The sequence below is a fragment of the Rattus norvegicus genome, chromosome 3 (genome assembly GCF_021556685.1).
Source record: "Rattus norvegicus strain SHRSP/BbbUtx chromosome 3, alternate assembly SHRSP_T2T, whole genome shotgun sequence".
NCBI lineage: Eukaryota > Metazoa > Chordata > Mammalia > Rodentia > Muridae > Rattus > Rattus norvegicus.
In genome coordinates, this window is record NC_141536.1 from 154300961 (window position 1) to 154318835 (window position 17875).

The following is a 17875-nucleotide window of genomic DNA, read 5'->3' on the forward strand; positions in this document are numbered from 1 at the left end:
CTGCTTTCCCGCCTGCTTGGCCTCTTCCTGGGGACAAGCTGCTCAAATTATCTCCTAGCTGTTGTCTACTTCCCTGGATGGCCGCCACCTACATTGCCCCACCACTTGTGGGATCTCCCAGCCATTGTCTCCTTCCTTCCTCCCATCTCCCTGCAGGCAAGGAGAGCTGCTTCGAGAGGATCATGCAGAGGTTCGGTCGCAAAGCTGTCTACATCGTGATAGGCGACGGGGTGGAGGAAGAGCAAGGAGCCAAAAAGGTAACCGGACCTCTGTGCAGCCTGCCTGCAGCTCTTTCCTGGCCTGCCTCGCGTGCCTTGTCGGGCTCTGCTCTGCAAGGCCGCTCACATTTGCAGAGCCCTGAAGCATCCTGAGTAATTTCCTCTCACAAATCCACCTTTTGGCCCTGGCCACTGCCCCTGGCAGCCTGGCCTGGTCCTGGACCCCAGGGACACTGTGGACCAGCAGGACCAATGCACGTGCGGGGCATTTTATTTCGTGCTCACAGGCGGCAGATTCCGAGAACGCTTCCCTGCTAATAAAGGCGGCATTAGGCTAATGAAAAGACAATCCCACATCTGGGGTCTCGGTCTCCAGCAGAGCACAGGGATCGGCTCCGAAAAGAAACAGCTGCCCGGACCCTGGATCTGGCCCTGTCAACAGCACCCCAGAGAGTGCCCACCCCCACTCCAAGGCCAGGCTAGCTCCTAGTTAATGTCATGAAGCTTAATTCAGGGGCCTGCCTTTTCCCTTTGCTCCCATTTCACCAGTCCCACAGAGATGCAAATGTGTTTAGGGTCTCAGTGGGAAAGCTCAGGACAAGCAAGGCCCCCAGGAGGCTGCCCCAAAGTTAGTCCTAACAAAATGACTTCGGGCCTGGCCCACCCACCTCACCTAGGTCCTCTGGTCCATGGCCAGCAGCTGCCACTGTCCTCTTCCATTTCCCCTTGTTCCCTCATATCACAGAAAATGAATGGCCCAAGGTGCCCCAGCCAGTGTGAGGGTTATGTTAGCTGAGCATCTACTTTATGCTATCCGCCATTCTAGACACAAGACCCTGTCCTCACCACTCACTGGGCACACAGCCTGGGGACCACGAAGTTCAACGTGCCTTGACCTGACAGGGAGTGGCAAGAGCTGGTGTGTGTGTGTGTGTGTGTGTGTGTGTGTATGTGACTGTGTGTGACTACTGTGTGTATGTGTGAGTGTGTGTGTATGTGTGTGTGAGGGTGTGTTCGTGAGTGTGTGACTGTAAGTGTGTGAGTGTGTGTATGTGTGTGAGACTGTGTGTGTGAGGGTGTGTGTGAGGGTGTGTTCGTGAGTGTGTGACTGTAAGTGTGTGAGTGTGTGTATGTGTGTGAGACTGTGTGTGTGAGGGTGTGTGTGAGGGTGTGTGTGAGGGTGTGAGGGTGTGTATGTGACTGTGTGTGACTACTGTGTATGTGTGAGCGTGTGTGAGCGTGTGTGACTGTGTGTATGTGTGTGTGAATATAAGTGTGTAAGTGTGTGTGAGTGTGTGTTTGTGTGTGAGTGTGTGTGAGTGTGTGTTCGTGAGTGTGTTACTGTAAGTGTGTGAATGTGTGTGAGTGTGTGTGTTCGTGAGTGTGGGTGAAGGTAAGTGTGTGAGCATGTGTGTGAGCATGTGTGTGAGTGAGTGAGTGTGTGTGTGTGTGTGTGTGTGTGTGAATGTGTGTGTGGTGTGTGAAGCAGAAAGTGGAAAACAGGGTTAGTGAGGTGACACATGGCAGCATGAGAGACACGCCGGAGCAGGGGGAATGTGTTCTGAGGGGAAGTGAGCTGAATATCTGCAAAGGTGCAGCCACGCCACGGCAGGTCAGGACTGAGTGGCCTCAGGGGAGATCGTAGAGCTGCCCAGACCCCAGAAGGGCTGCAGGACTTATGGAAAGAAATTCTTTCTAACTTTAAATGCACCACAGAGAACAGGGAGATGGCACAGGCATGTTGAAGTGCCTGCTGTGTAGACCTGAGGACCTGAGTTCGGATCCTCTGTACCTGATGTAAAAAGTGGGGGAGGGGCATGGGGGCTAGAGAAAGATGGAGCCCAGTCTAGCAGACCTCTGGGTTCAGTGACAGACCTTGTTTCAAAAAAAACCAAGAGAGAAAGACAGCGAGCAGATAGATGACTTCGCTGGCTCAGGAACGCCCTTGCTGGGACATCCTCTCCTGCAGCCACCAGCACAGGTGGATACCTTCATTCCTCCTTCAAGGCCTGAGAACCCTACACCGTTCTCCTGGTCTCTCCAACCCACCCACTGCCACCCAAGCGGAGGCTGCCTCCCTCTGCTTCCTGTGGAATGTTTTGCTACACCTGCCTGAGGATTCTGCTGTGCCCTGAGAGAGCAGAGTTCGGGCCTCACTGGGGTTGCTGGGCACACTGGGGCCTGCCGAAACGGTCTCAGACCCTCTGGGCTGGCTGGGCAACTTGTCTGAGCACATGTAACTGTCTGCTTTCTGTCTTAGCACAACATGCCGTTCTGGAGGATATCCTGCCACGCTGACCTGGAGGCTCTGAGGCATGCCCTGGAACTGGAGTATCTATAGCGTGAGGGTTGCAGCCACCACCTGCCACCCACCAGCCAGGCCCTTGTCATCTCACACCATGAGGGCCCCAGACACCAGAAACTAGGTAGTGGCCCTATACCTAGGGGACACGTTCCACGGCCATTTCGGAAGTGTCCTCTTCCCTTGGGGACAGAGAGTCAGACTCTGCTATGAATTCCAGAGACCCACGTGAGGGCACGCCGGTTCGTCTTGTTCTCCCTCTTAATTTATGGACTGCTCCCAACACTCCCATTACCCACTGGTCCCTGTGTTGTGGTTTCTTGGCTGTTGGTGTGGTTTGGGGTTCTAAACTGCCTGTGGGGTAGTGAATGCCCAGTTTTGTGTTTCAGGGACAATCATTCTCTAGGCGTTGGTTGGTGAGTGAGGCGGTGTGGGGCTATGGGGAAGCCTGTTGCTTACCTTTTCTCTTCCAAGCCCCTCTCTGATGTCATGCGGACAGTGTGGGTGCCTTATGCCGCCATCTTGTGTTGTAGGAGAGGGGGGGACCCTGGGAAGGGAAGGGTGCTCGGCAACAATGGATAAAGGCATTAAATAAAACCACGTTTACATTTTACGTCGGAAGAGTGTGGCGACCTCTGCCTGTTGCGTAGTCTTCCACCGGTTAGCACCTTCAAGTTGCAGACCAATAAAATCCAATTTGAACTGGTTTCAGTCAGGTGGGGAGGTGGGGTAGGTGGCCTGCAGCACACAGTACCTGCATCTCCTTGGCCAAATCTGAGCCCTGTTCTCTCCGGGAAGCTGGACTTAGGGATGTTGTCATTAAAACAAAACAAGACACAGCTCTGTACCTACCTCAAAGGACATACGAGATAGTCTGTTCTGCAGCCAAAAAGGAGTGGCCATGAGCCGGGAGTATACGTTAGGTTACCCAGAGTTCCATGCTCCTGCATGGTGACAGATTCATGAAGACTCGTCACAACAGATCAAAGACAGTCATGATTTCATAATTTTTATAAATTGCATTGGCAGGAGCATCAGGTGGGTGGGTTACAGCAGAGTTGGGTGACCCCTGCCACCGGCCTCAGATGCTGTCTGAAGACGTGCTTGGCTTTGAGGTTGGTGAAAGCCAAGGGTCTGTTAATATATTCCAAGAGGTTTCAACTGTTGGTCACAAAGATGTTAGGTCAGACTCAACAGGGTAAGCAAGAAATGTCTGATTGGGAGGTTAAAGGTAGCCCCAAAATAAATGGTTCTGCCCCTGCAGTATTCCAACCCCTTCATGGCTGCTGAAGTCTGGGAGTCGATAGTCTGTGAGCCAGTCACTGTCTGTAAGAAATCAGTATCATGTGACTTCTTTCCAGGAACTGGAGCTTACCTGGCTGGGTTTGCTCACGAACAGACAGCTGAGCAGCTTGTCCCCAAGAAAGCCACCAGCCTTGGTGAGCTCCTGCCAAACAAATTAGGAAAAAGCAGTGAACTGACTTGCGCTCTCCAGCGGTGCCAGGGATTCAGCTTTGAGGAGGATAGGAAAGAGGTTTAAGGAGCCAGTAAAAGGGGCAGGAAGGACATCGGAGGTGCTGGAAGCTCTGTGAGAACATCCCTGTGTAAGGCCACATCCATCTGACTGACACTAAGCAAAGACACATGAGCTCCTTCTTGGCGCAGGCAAAACCCATGATCCCTGGGGCCTGGAGATGTCAGTGTAATGTGAGCCTCAGAGCTAGATCAGTCACCAGAAGACAGTCAGCAAGGGTGGGAGAAGCTTCCTGATTAGATTCTGCATTGCGTTACAGACCATTTCAGTGGACAAAGGAAGGCACACGCAACAGTGTTCCTCTAAGATCACATATGACATGTATATGACATACATATACAACACTATGACATATGTGATCACATATGACCTGTGCTAATATGCCATAGCTTCAGCTGTCAACTTGACATAAACCTGAGTCACCTGGAAAGAGCCTCAGTGGAAGAACTGACCAGATTAGAATGGTCTGTGGGCATGTCTAGAGGTGTTTTCTTAAGTGCTAATTGATGTGGGAGGGGCCTAGTCCACTGTGGGCGGTGCCACCCCTAGGCAGGTGGGCTTTGTAAGGTGATGAGCAAGCCAGGGAGAGTAAGCCAGTGAGCCAAGTTCCTATGTTGTCTTCATCTCAGTTCCTGCATCCAGGTTCCCGCCTTGACTTCCTTCAGCGATAGACCATGACACAGAAATGTAAGCTACATAAATCCTTTCCCTACCTAAGTTACTTTTCGCCAGTGTTTTCACACAGCATCAGAAAGCAAACTAGGACCCTTCTGCAGCCACATGATGGGAATCACCCAAGGGCACACTTCTCAGACTTCATCCCTAAGTAACGGTGGAGCTGGGGATGGTCGGGTGGGTGGTCAGGTCGGTCGTGGCCATTGGGCAAGCATATGAATGAATGGTTAGGTAGATGGGTCAGGAGTGGGTTCAAGAGAATGGATATTTGAGCCATTGGAAGATGGATGGATGAATGGGTACCTCCGCTGGGGGATGAGCTGGATGGCTGGATAGATCATGGGTGCGTGGATGGACAGACTCGTTGACCAGTGATTGTATGGTGCTATGGATGGACGGATGGACAATGGTTTAGATGAGTGGTTAGAAATGTGGATAGAAGAATGTGGAGAATGAGGGCTAGTGAGCACCCCGGAAGGAGGTCACTTTCCTCGGTGCTAGAACAAAACACGTGACAAAAAACAACCTGAGGGAGGGAAGGTGTGTTTGTGCTTACGGGTAGAAGGTACAGTCCATTGTGGAGGGGAAGGTGTGGCAGTGGAAGCATGGGGTGGCTGGTCACATGGCTTCCACAGTCAGGAAGCAGAGAGACAGGAGCACTGGTACCCGACTCTTTGTCTCCTTTCTCTGTAGTGTGGAATCCCATCCCACGGGATAGGGTTGCCCGTACCTATGCTAATTCCCCTGTCTCTGTTACGGTTTCTATTGCTATTATAAAACACCATGACCGTTTTTGAAATGTACATTGGTGTTTTGCCTGCAAGTATGTCTGTATGAGGGTGTTAGATAGTCTGGAAAAGGAGTTACAATCAGTTGTGAGCTGCCATGTGGTTGCTGGGAATTAAACCCGGATTCTCTGGAAGAGCAGCTGGTGCTCTTAACCACTGAGCCATCTCTCCTGCCCCACCATAGACTTTTAAAAGTAACCTGGGAAGGAAAGGATTTATTTCAGCTTACAACTCTCAGGCCTCCATCACTGGGGAAGTCAGGGCAGGAACTCCAGGCAGGAACCTAGAGGCAGGAACTGATGCAGAGGCCATGGAGGAGTGCTGCTTGCTGGCTTGCTTCCTCGTGGTTTTCTCAGCCTTCTTTCTGATAGCACCCGGGAGCACCAGTTCAGGGATGGCCCTACCCACAGTGAGCTCAACCCTTCTACATCAATCAAGAAAATGCACCACAGTCTTGCCCAGAGTGTCTGGGGGGATAGGTAGGTATGTAGGTGGATGGATGGATGGATGGATGGACAGATGGATGGATGGATGGATGATGGATAGGTGGATGGATGGACAGGTGGATGGATGGGTGGATGGATGGATGATGGATGGATGGATGGATGGATGATGGATGGATGGATGGATAGATGGATGGATAGATGGATGAATAAATGGATGAGTGGCTAGGTGACGGGTAGATGACTAGGTGGGTAGATGATGGAGCCTGAGTTAGGCTCCTTTGAAAAGACCACTTGACAGGATCCTATGCACAGTCTTTTTTTTTTTAATCATTTATTTATTTTATTTATATGAGTACATTGCCATTTTCTTCAGATCCTCCAGAAGAAGGCATCAGATCCCATTACAGATGGTTGTGAGCCACCATGTGGTTGCTGGGAATTGAACTCAGGACCTCTGGAAGAGCAGTCAGTGCTCTTAACCGCTGAGCCATCTCTCCAGCTCCCTATGCACAGTCTCTTGAAAGAGATGGCAATGCGTGTTCCCAGAGAGAGGACTCCCAGAACTTGTCCTGGGGTAGACTCCTGAAATCTTGTTGGGTGACATTTAGTTTATTTAAGGATATTTACTTATTTATCATTTTTATTTTTGAGATAGGGTCTCACTATGTAACCTTTGCTGTCCTGGTCTATGTAGACCCAACTGGCTTCAATTTCAGAAATCCACCTACCTCTGTCTCCTTGGTGCTGGAATTAAAAAGTGTGCCAACTTACCCAGTTTATTTATTTATTTTTTTAATTTTGAAATAGGGTTTCACTATGTGGCCCAGATTGGCCTTGAACTCTTGGCAATCCCCCTGCCTTGGTCTCCAAAGCACTGAGATCACAGACATGTGCCACCATACCTGGCTGAAGAGATTTCAGCTTTGAGTGTAAGGCATGGTTCTGATTTCTCAGAGCCAGAGGCCACTGTCCTCCGACCAATCTAGGGATAAAAGGAAGTATTGTGATCCCGTGCCGTAGGTGACCCAGAATGGAGAGGTCTGTGGACTGGTGGCTCAGACAGGATGAGGCCAGAGAAATCGTTCTAAGGAGGGAAGAGAGCATAAAATCTGAGGGGTGGGACAAAGGAACCTTAAGGGGGTACCGGGGACAAAGGCTAATGTCAGAGAGACACACGGAATGTGGTTGGCCCTGGGTTGGGGATTTTATTTTAAATCTCTTGAAGAGACCTGGGAGGCTGTAGGCAGGACACCATGTGGTCTGACTGATCCTGGTTTAAAGGGTGTAACAACAGCGACTTGGTCGCATGGCCTGGTCACAGGGCTCCTTCTTGGGTTTCAAATTTTGTTATTAGGTTTTTCGTTTTATGAGCAACATAAAGTTTATGGCACAGATCTCAACTCTCACCATCATGATGTATTTACATGATTCCACTAGGGTGGTTACGTCACACTGATCAAAACAGAACAGAGTCCAGAAGGCCTGTCTGCTTCCCGGCACCTCTACCCTTCACCTCCACTGTGCTGGTCTCTGTCTGGACCTGGTCCAGAACACGGGCTTATCCAGAATGACCTCTTGGTGCCCAACTTCCCTCCTGTGGAATGTTTTATTGTTAGCTTTGACCCGTAGTACATTCTGGCTAACGTGCAAACTTGATCTAAGAGTTCTAGACCTGCTGCATATGTTGGCATGTGCCCATATCCTGGGAGGCAGGGGCAGGAGGATAATGAATTCAAGACCAGCCAGGTCTACTTAGAAAGACCTTGTTTTAAAAAGTTAGAAAATTGACCAACAGATAGATTTATTAGCTGACTGATAACTAATAAATGATAAATTTTAGATTGATGAGTAATAGATAGTAATTGATAGGTGGTAAATCTATAGGTTGATTGACGACTGATAGATAATAGATCGGTAGATAAATTTCTAGCATAGAAATAGATTTCTTTCTAGAATAAATCACTAGCCCAGTTTCCATAAGGCCTGTTCCTTAAGTCAGCACCGGTGTTGCTATGCTTATCAGTGACCATCAGATGGCAGTGTGACCATAGCCGGACAAGCCGTGGGGCCAGATACCCGTGATAGAATGAATTTCCACTTGACTGAACTCTGCCAAGAGCATGGACAACAGCCCCAAGAGTTAACAGAGCACACTTTCGTCAGTGACCTACATTTGGACACCATGGATGAGAGACAATAGAAACGGTGGCCTGACAGCTCAGCTCAGACTTAAACATGAACACTCACATTCCCCACAATAAAATCGTTAAAGAAGCTTAGATTGTTTATGGGAATGTTGCTGATTTTATTTTATTTTATTGGTGGGTTGTTTTGATTTTGGTTCCTAGAGACAGAGACAGTAGCCCAGTGTGGCTTCCTTGCTAGGCTGGCCTTGTGTGTTCCTAATCATTCTGCCTCCGCCTTCCAAGTTTTGGGATGACAGGTTTGTGCCAGTTAGGCTAACAGGCATAGGCTGCTGCCCCTGGCGGTATGTACTTATACTATGTAGAAGCTCATTCTAGGATTTTGGTAAGTCAGCTTTGATCAAACACTGATTTTAAACAGTAACATTGTATCGAGGACAGCGCCCATGTGCTTTCCATGCCAAACTAAGTTACAAAGTGAGTCGCTGTTTTAAAATTGAAAAAAAAAAACTAATATTCAACCTTATGTCTGTGGCTAGAAATGAACACTAAGTCTCTTAGCTATTGTACTCATTGTGAGTGGAAGAGGGGAGAGGGTAAGGAAGGGGGGGAGGGAAAGAGAGAGAGAGAGAGAGAGAGAGAGAGAGAGAGAGAGAGAGAGAGAGAGAGAGAGAGAGGCGCAGAGATTGAACACTGGCTTGTGAACAGTTGTTCAGCCAGAGTTCACGGCCCTGAAGGGAGGTCTTAGCTAGGCCACTTCACCTCCCAGCTGTGAGGTCAAGAATTGGCCAACGGGGCTGGGGAGATGGCTCAGCGGTTAAGGCTGCTCTTCTAGAGGTCCTGAGTTCAGTTCCCAGCAACCACATGGTGGCTCACAACCATCTGTAATGGGATCTGATGCCCTCTTCTGGTGTGTCTGAAGACAGCTACAGTGTGCTCATATAAATAAAAATAAGTAAATCTTAAAAAAAAAAAAAATGGCCAAGGTACCCGAACCTGTTTGCCTCTTGTAAATTTTAAGTTATTTAACTTTATTCTCCAATGGCTGTTCAAAACCAGCAGGCTGTAACATTAATTCAACAGTAAGGATGCAAAACAACGCACAATAGAAAAAACCGGACCTGGCAGTGCCCTCTTTAGAAGACTGGGAAACCCTTCAGAAGTGACGCCTCAAGGGAGGAAGTGCGTCACTGGAGGCGGTCCTTGTCCAGCTTCACTTCCTGTCTGCGTCTACTTCTGGGATGGAATGTGGCCCCCAGCTCGCATTCCTGCTATCACCCTTCACCATCCTACAGAATGCATCCCCTTCCCACACCGTGAACAAAACGAGCCCTTCTTTCTCTCTTAGGTTGTTTCCTGTCAGGAATTTAGTCACAGGTAGAGAAGGCTTTGTGACACATCCTTTACTTAGTGCTGTTCACGGGCACACGTGAGCATGTTCTCCTGGACCATAATGGAGTGGGTCATTCTTCCCCCCATCCTTTCTTCAGCCTCTGTGTGATGCTTAGGCCCACTTGAATCCCTGGGCTCAAGCAATCCTCCTGCCTGAGTAGTCATACACGTAAGATGCAGCACCACGCCTGGCCGCCGCGTGTATTTTTATCATGGAGGGCAACTAACCAGATTAAAAACTACTGCTCATGGGTTGGGGATTTAGCTCAGCGGTAAAGCGCTTGCCTAGCAAGTGCAAGGTCCTGGGTTCGATCCCCAGCTCCGAAAAAAAAAAAAAAAAAAAAAAAACTACTGCTCATGTAATAGTATTGTTGCCTCAGAGAAACGGGCTTTCCCATCACTCCATTTTATAGCTGAGGGAAGTGAGGCTTGAGACGTGACGTTCCACATATTTGGAACCAAAGCCAGCCCTGCCCATGATCCACCTCAGCCTCAAGCTGTTGCTCCTCTTCAGGTAGGATGGAAGCGGTCAGGAGCACAAACCTGTGTCTAGCATACAGCAGGTGCTTACTAAATGCTAGCAGTGGGTTTGTGATTGCAGCTCTCCCCTGGCAGTGTCAGGTGATCAGCAGGCTCAGGGCTGAAGCAGTTTGGGGCTTTTGCTGCCCCTGCTGCTACCAAGGCAAGGGTACTTACTGCACAGCCTTACACACTGGCTCACAGAATGCATAAATTCCACTATTCTACATCTTCCGCACAAATTTGGACCCCAACTGTATATCTCCATAGATATTTATATAAATACACACACACACACACACACACACACACCTATGAGTTTTTTTGAAGGTTTCATATGACATATTTGATCATGCTTATCCCCTCCCCCAGTCTGTTTATCCCCTCCCCAGCCTGTTCATCCCCTCCCCCAGCTATCTCTCTAGAGAGAGAGAGAGAGAGAGAGAGAGAGAGAGAGAGAGAGAGAGAGAGAGAGAGAGAGATATCTTGGGCTATTTAATTCAAAGTCCAAACTTTTGAACTGGGCATGAATCCCAACACTTGGGAGCGAGAGGCAGGCAGATGTCTGAGAGTCTGAGAGGTGGAGACCAGCCTGATCTCCAAACGCCAACCTCCCGCAGCAGCATGGCGCTCCCACTAGAGTAGCGTTCACATCGGTGCCCGCCTTCAAGCCCAGCTCACTTCAGCAGCCACCTGGTCCCAAGAGCCACTTCTTTTGCCTTCCTAGATGCTTGGCCCTGCCTTGGGGTTTCGCTCTTCCACATGGAGGGTCTTCCTGTCCGCATCGTGACTATCATGGCTCACTGCTCGCCAGGGTCACCCCTGGAGCAGCTCTGGAAAATCCTGCTGGCCAAATCCACCTCAGGGAGCTGATGTCACTCCTAAGGGCATGTGGTGTCCGGGCATATTGTCTTTCTAGGTGCCCCCTAATACTCAATCAACATTAAGAATTGTTGCCCAAGGGGCCAGCAAGATGGCTCACTGGGTAAAGGTGCTTGTTGTCAAACTTGATGATTTAAGGTCAATCCCTGGGATACGTGTGGCTAAGAGGAGAGAACCAATCCCATGATGTTGTCCTATCACCTCCACACGCACACAATAAGTTTCATAAAAGAGATGTTTTAAAAATAACCCAGGGCTGGAGAGATGGCTCAGCGGTTAAGAGCACTGACTGCTCTTCCAGAGGTCCTGAGTTCAATTCCCAGCAACCACATGGTGGCTCACGACCACCTGTAATGGGATCTGATGCCCTCTTCTGGTGTGTCTGAAGACAGCTACAGTGTAGTTATATTTAATTAATTGATTAAAAAATAATAATCTGGGGTTGGGGATTTAGCTCAGTGGTAGAGTGCTTGCCTAGCAAGCACAAGGCCCTGGGTTCGGTCCCTAGCTCCGAAAAAAAAAAGAATCCAGGCTAGTTCCTTGCCTCCTAGCCAGGAGTCAGATGTCGGATCCCCAGAATGACTGTCCCCAGCCACGCCCTCCTCTCTGCCCTACTAACCAACAACTGGAGCCATCCAGAACGTGATGTATGCGGTTGTCTCCAACAAGGGTACTATTTTTATGTGTACAGATACCAGCCACATTTCCGTCATGACTGCGTGACCCAGTGGGCTCCCTAAACCTATGGGCTGCAGTTCCACACATGGCCAGCAGGTGGCGAGGGCCATGGATTGCATTAACTAGTTTGGCTGCCCAATGTCTGCCTCAGACCCCTCCCTCGCCTTGCCCTGCTAAGCAGGTTGTGGAGGGTTCTGTGGCTTCGGATTTGTAGCCTACCATCTGAAAACACTCAGCCTAGGACTTGGGAGTATAACTTCAAAACAGGTAGCTAGTGTGAGGTCCTGGGTCCAGTTACCGCAAACACCCTCTGCTCAGACCAAGGTCACAAGAAGCCTGCGGATGTGTCAAGACCTGCGGTGTCCCCGCCTACCAGTCATATACTGACCCTCTGGGCTGCAACCATGACTCCAATGAGACCACAGCATGTACCACAATGCTTGGAGATCATCTGTCCGCCACATGGGGACAGACTGAGGACTAACACACTTCCCCAGTCTAAGGAATGACAATAGTCTGTGTAATCAAAGTACCAAGTGAACGTGTGTCAAACGTTTCATTTGTGTACACAGAGGGAGAGAAGTCTGCCCTGTGCAAATGCTGGACACGGAGGGACATTCGAGGACTGGTCAAGCAGGGTAGCTGGAAGGGCCTTTACAAGCCCCCCGCAGTTGAATAAAAGATTAAATCAAATTCTGCATAATTTATGTGTTCACTCATCTTACACAGGGTCTCACGGAGCTCCTCAAGCTGGTCTCTAACTCATTACCCAGCCAAGGGTGACTTTGAAGTTGTGATTCTCCACCTCTGCCTCCCGAGTGCTGAGATTACGCGTGTGGGACCATGCCTGGTTTCATGAAAGCTGAGGCTCAAACTCAGGGCCTTGTGCGTGCCTGGCAAGCGCTTTTCAAACTGAACCATATTCCCAGGCTAAACTTCACATATTTTTTAAAAAAAAACCCACCACTTTCCTACCCAGGAGCAGATAAGTCAGTTCTTCAGGTCTTTTCCTCTGTGGACAGCTTGGGGGATGTGGGACACAGGAGAGGAAGGCCTAGAGGTGGCTTTCTGAGGGTGAGCCCTTAATCCTTTTAAATCTGGGACACAGGAGTGAACGGGTCAACCCTGTCACTCACAACTCACACCCAACTGCATTTGGCCACACAGGTACCACATATGATATGCAGGCACGAGACCCAGGCCAGAGATATGGGCATCTCTACCCAGAAGGGCATGGGAAACCTCAGCCTGAGAAGATGGACTTCTGGCCTAGAGCCAAAAGCTGATGATGTACCAGTTGCTTCTGGTGGCCCTAGCACTGTGAAACACTCACAGAGCCTGGGCTCAACCCTTTGCCTTGGCCTCAGAAGACTGTAGCCACCAAGGGCTGGAAGAAAGTACCAGCCCAGGCCACGCCCCTGCAGAGTACCCAGGACCTCAGGGGGGACCATGCCCCTTGTGTCTGGCCATTCAAACCTGACACAGCTACCTTCCTGCCCATGGGAGATTGGCATGACCAAACCCTTTTGCAAATGGTTTAATTTCTTTAAAAAAAGGTTAAGAATCTAAAAAACTTGGGATATCAGGGGGACCCAAAAGATCAATAACCTCAAGAGAACACCGCTCAGTCACGAAGAAACACCGTCATCAAAAAAGATATTTAAGTTTAATACAAATTTTATACAAAGAAAATGTGAAAAAATACTCCCATATGCTAAAAGCAGTTACGCTTCCCAAATAAGGCCAGCTAGGCTAGATTGGTTTTTTTTTTTTTGTTTTGTTTTTTTGACGACCGCAATTCACAAATTTTCTCTCTCTCCTGTTTTCTTCTAGCGTTTCTTCCTTTCTTCTCTAGTGGGGGTTAACTAGCTGGACGAGGCGCAGCTTGCGTTCTCTTATCAACAATGAAGAGAAAGTAAACGGAGACTAAAATGTACAACGGAATGTACTGGAATGATATACAGTTAATTTTTTCTGATATACACACATCACCTTTTGCTTCGATCGATGCTTTGTTTTACACAACATACAAAAATGGAACTACAGCAGACGTAGCGTTAACGGACAGCATGTCGGGTCCTGGCTCTCTCTCACACTGCCTGTGTTTCATGCTTACATTAAAAACGTAGAACTCCGGCATATAAATAATACGTACATGCTCCAACCCCGGGCTCGGTGGCCTCGTCGTGCATCTTGCCTTTTGAGTCCTTGCTTCTGAGAAGCACGTCTTCGAGAAATCCGTGTGAGTGCTTATGGGGAAAAAAACTCAGCCGAGAGAAGGGGTGTCTCCCTCCCCGAGCGAAGGCCGCCAAGGGGATTGTTCGTGTGGACCTTCTGTAAACAGGAGGCTGCTTTGCCCTTTCGGGAACCATAGCTGGAAACACAGCACTCACACACACACACTTCTCTCTGTGTCCTTCGAGCCCAGCAAGCTTGTGTTTCCTAACATCGTCTTGTAGGGTCTGTGAGGGGCCGATGGCTTGGTGTGGCGGGTCCACGGCAGCACAGCCTGAGAGCCCCGATCATGGTGTGCTGTGGCGACAGTGGCTCCCTCCCCTGGGTATCCAAGGACAAGGGCCTATGACAGAATAGCAATCCCCGGGCCCAGCCCTGACACCACAGTGAGGCTAGTGGGCTAACTAACCAGCCCCTGGATTATCAAAACATTCTTTTAACTGTAGATTTTTTTATATATATATAACTTGTTTTTCTTTTCTTTTTTTATAAGTTAAGGTCAGTATAGATATGAAAAAGAAAGGGTACACTAGGTCAGTGACATCACAAAGTGTACCTACTTACACCTAAAGTGTTTGGCTCACAGGGTAGAGCAGTCCCGGCCAAGGTGGAAGCTGGGGTGGAGTCAAGTCATGGAGTCAAGTCGCTGTCCTGCAGCCAAGCCCATGGGCAGAGCCTGAGTGTTAGGAATTCTAAAGGTGGTGGCAGTTCTCCAGTTTCTGTTGCTTCCTGTTGTTTGGGTTGTTTCCCCCCCACACACTCAGGGAGGTTTCTGGCTCACAATGCACCCCTAGTCCCAGAAGGTGTCTAGCCTAGACTCCCGGGACTCTTTGGGCATGAGGTTCTTCGTGCTGGTCCCTGCACTGTGCTCGGAGCGGGATGACCCTCGCTTTTCCTCGCTGCTGCTCCACAAACCCGCCTTGCTGCTCCGGGAATGGTCTGTGGAAAAAAGGCGGCAAGTTCAACTCCCCGCCTCCCCTCAAACTCATCTCCCAGCTGGGAGCCACCTTCCCTCCCTCCAGCCGGATGACACCCACAGCTGCCCCTGTGGTCACAGGGTGACTCCCGAGAGCACAGAGTGAGGGGAGCTGACTTTCAGGCTTTAACTACAGTGAATTGGAAGATCAAGATGTGTCACACTTGCAGAGTAAAGGTTAGCGAGGGAGGGTTGATGGGGAACCCCTGCCAAGTGACTCTTTGCCTCTGACCTCGATTCTTGGAGAAAGACCCTCAGAAACTGGCATTTGTGGTCTCCTTGTGTTAACAGAACTCCTAATTAATTTGTAAGACTCACATCCAAACCAGGAAGAGATTGTAAGAGAGAAAATGAGGCCCAGATGAGACGGCTAACCTGGACACTGACTCCATGGACTCCCAGGAAGGACCATGTTAGGGGTCAGTGACAGGTAAGAGACCTCAATGCCTGGGACGGCTTTGAGGACAAACAGGCAGCAAGTTAGGGAGTGGCGGAGGAAGTGAAGAAGAAGCTAAAAGAAGAGCCACAGAAGCTATTTAGAAGAGGACAACAGCACCAAACTGTGGGCACGATGATGGCTTTAATGGCCAGCCATTAAGATCCCTTAGTAAGCTCCCAGATTCTCTCACTCTCCTGAGCTGTGGAGGGTCAAGCTTCAGATGGATCAGGGTCAGTGAGGAGGGACCACTGCTGCCCCTGGGGAAAGGCACTCACTTATGGTCTGTCCACAAAGCATGTGCCAAAAAACAAAAACAAAACAAAACAAAAACCCACCCTCGGGTTGCTTTTACATTCAGCCAGAAGGGGGCAGTATTCTATGCACCCTCCGATTCCTAGCAGTTACTCTATAATCTTCTTCTAAAGGTCTTTGAGGGGGTGACATGGATACGGTCACAAGTCACCAAGTCTTTCCAGCTGTGGGGAGAGCCAAGATCAGAGGGGACATGAAAGAAACAGAACTGGAGATCCCAAGGTCTGTAGGCCTGAGCCTCGAGTGGGCTGAGCGCAGGATGTTGGATAACAGAGTAGATCGTGGCAGGGAGACGTAGTGTCCAGCTAAGACAAAACAAAGGCTCTGAAAGGCCAAACCTACAGCCGTTTGCAAAGGCAGCAAGAGGACTAGACAAGAAGACTGACAAAGCAGAGGAAGACAACACTCAACGCACAGGACACACCCACAGACACAGAGACACACACGCTCACCACACACACGCTCACCACACACACACACACACACACACACACACCCAGGGCTTCTGCACACCCCACAGACACAGAGACACACACGCTCACCACACACACACACACACACACACACACACACACACACACACACACACACGGCTTCTGCACACCAGGAGTAACTCCCAGCGGCTCCCCTGAGACAGGGTCATACTTACACTTCTGGGCTGGGTAGTTGGGGTGCGGCTGGTGGTCTGTAGTGGTTGGGGTATAGGCAGGCTGCTTGTCATACCTCTTGCTAACTGAAGAGAGCACAGGTAGCCTTAGAATCCATCACAGCTGAAATTCCACACAACCCCAGGGGCCGACACCCACGGTCACGGACGGGCTAGCAAATAGCTCCTTCATGGAGGCCACTCGATTGGATGTGCTTACAGGCGACCGGGGGTGCTTTTAAAAACACGCGTGTAAACCACAAACAGGGTCGCTGGACATGGCACCACGTCACAGGGAGTAAGGCGGACACATGAGGACATACGGGGACATAAAAGCGGCCCCGTGCTGTGCAAGCCACGAACGCTCAGGACTCTGAAAGCAAAACGTTCTGAACCACGAGCTCTGCCAAAGTCTGGTCCTAGCAGGGAAACTGAGGCTGTGTTGAGGTGCACGAGGGTGTCGAGCACCTCAGAGCAGAGCAGAGAACAGACTGACAGTCTGTGAGGAAGAGGAAGGCTAGCCCAGGGGCCACGCTGAGGACGAGGGAGGGATAGCAACTGGGAGGGACCAGCTGACTAAAACTCTAAGCCGCAATAAAGGGACATCCACGAACTGTACCCAAGTCCTTAGACAAGGCAAGCGTGTCTGCCACCAGTCACCCCAGCCCTCAGGAGTTTGAGGCAGGAGGTTCATGACTTTGAAGCCAGCCTTGGCTATGGAGCACAAGTGCCTACAAACCTAAAAGTGTGAAGTGGAAGGAGTGTATACATTAAAGAATATCCCGAAGAGGGAAAGAACAGAATCGAGGAAGAAGGAAAGGAGACAGAAGTGTCACCGCAGTAGCCATTGCCTAGGTGCCAAGTGGCATTACAGTTAGTGCAAATGAACCTTGGGATTACAACTTTTCGGGGGGGGGGTGAGAAGAGACAGTGGAACACGCATGTTCTCAGTCCTGATGCCAGCAGGCCACAAGCAGAGACAAAGTTGCCAAGACTCTCCTGACAGGCTGGGAGGGGGGCAGGCTCACTCAGCCAAGTGTGGCCAGACCACATAAAGTAATCAGAAATCAGGGAGGCGAAGTTCACGGATACATTCTAAAGACGGGTCAGAAAGCAGGCCTGTGGAAGTCTCCGGAGGGCCAGCAAGGCAGGGGAGTCAGGCGAGGACACCTTGCTGGATCTAGTCTAGCTTCTGTGCGTGTATAAGAACATTCTGCTCAGGGTTGGGGATTTAGCTCAGTGGTAGAGCGCTTGCCTAGGAAGCGCAAGGCCCTGGGTTTGGTCCCCAGCTCCAAAAAAAAGAACCAAGAAAAAAAAAAGAACATTCTGCTCAAAACCCTTAAAGGACAAATTGTTGCTGGGGACATGACTCCGTGGTGAGCCCTTGCCCAGCACGCATGCAGTCCTGAGTTCAATCCCCAATATCACACAAAAGGCCTGAGGAAGTGTGTGTGTATACATGTAACGTGTAAGTGTGAGTGTCAGGGGTATGCATGTAACACGTACGTAGGTAGGGGTGTACATGTAACACGTGTGCACACATGTAACATGTGTGCAGCAGGGGTATATGTGTAACATGTGTAAGTGTATAGGATGTGTACATGTAACATGTGTGGGGGGTGTACATGTATGTGCGAACATGCATCATGTAAGTGTGTGGCAGGGGTATACATGTAGAGTCTGGAGATC

At 49.8% G+C, this 17875-nt stretch overlaps 2 protein-coding genes across 56 annotated transcripts in view; one reads left to right on the top strand and one right to left on the bottom strand.

The window, feature by feature from the left end:
* Window positions 1-3133, top strand: part of Eya2 (EYA transcriptional coactivator and phosphatase 2) — a 183612-nt gene extending 180479 nt beyond the window's left edge. For all 6 annotated transcript variants that reach the window (XM_087647288.1, NM_130427.2, XM_087647291.1 and 3 more), the window contains 2 exon segments: window positions 157-257; window positions 2479-3133. In XM_087647288.1, coding sequence (XP_087503414.1) covers window positions 157-257; window positions 2479-2559 — 182 coding nt within the window. In that variant the 3' untranslated portion in view covers window positions 2560-3133.
* Window positions 3134-13218: 10085 nt separating this feature from the next.
* Zmynd8 (zinc finger, MYND-type containing 8) overlaps window positions 13219-17875 on the bottom strand; it is a 100635-nt gene continuing 95978 nt past the window's right edge. For 36 of the 50 annotated variants that reach the window (XM_087651159.1, XM_087651139.1, XM_087651148.1 and 33 more), the window contains 2 exons: window positions 16190-16273; window positions 13226-14752 (listed from right to left, as the gene is read on the bottom strand). In XM_087651159.1, coding sequence (XP_087507285.1) covers window positions 14604-14752; window positions 16190-16273 — 233 coding nt within the window. In that variant the 3' untranslated portion in view covers window positions 13226-14603. 50 annotated transcript variants of the gene reach the window in all.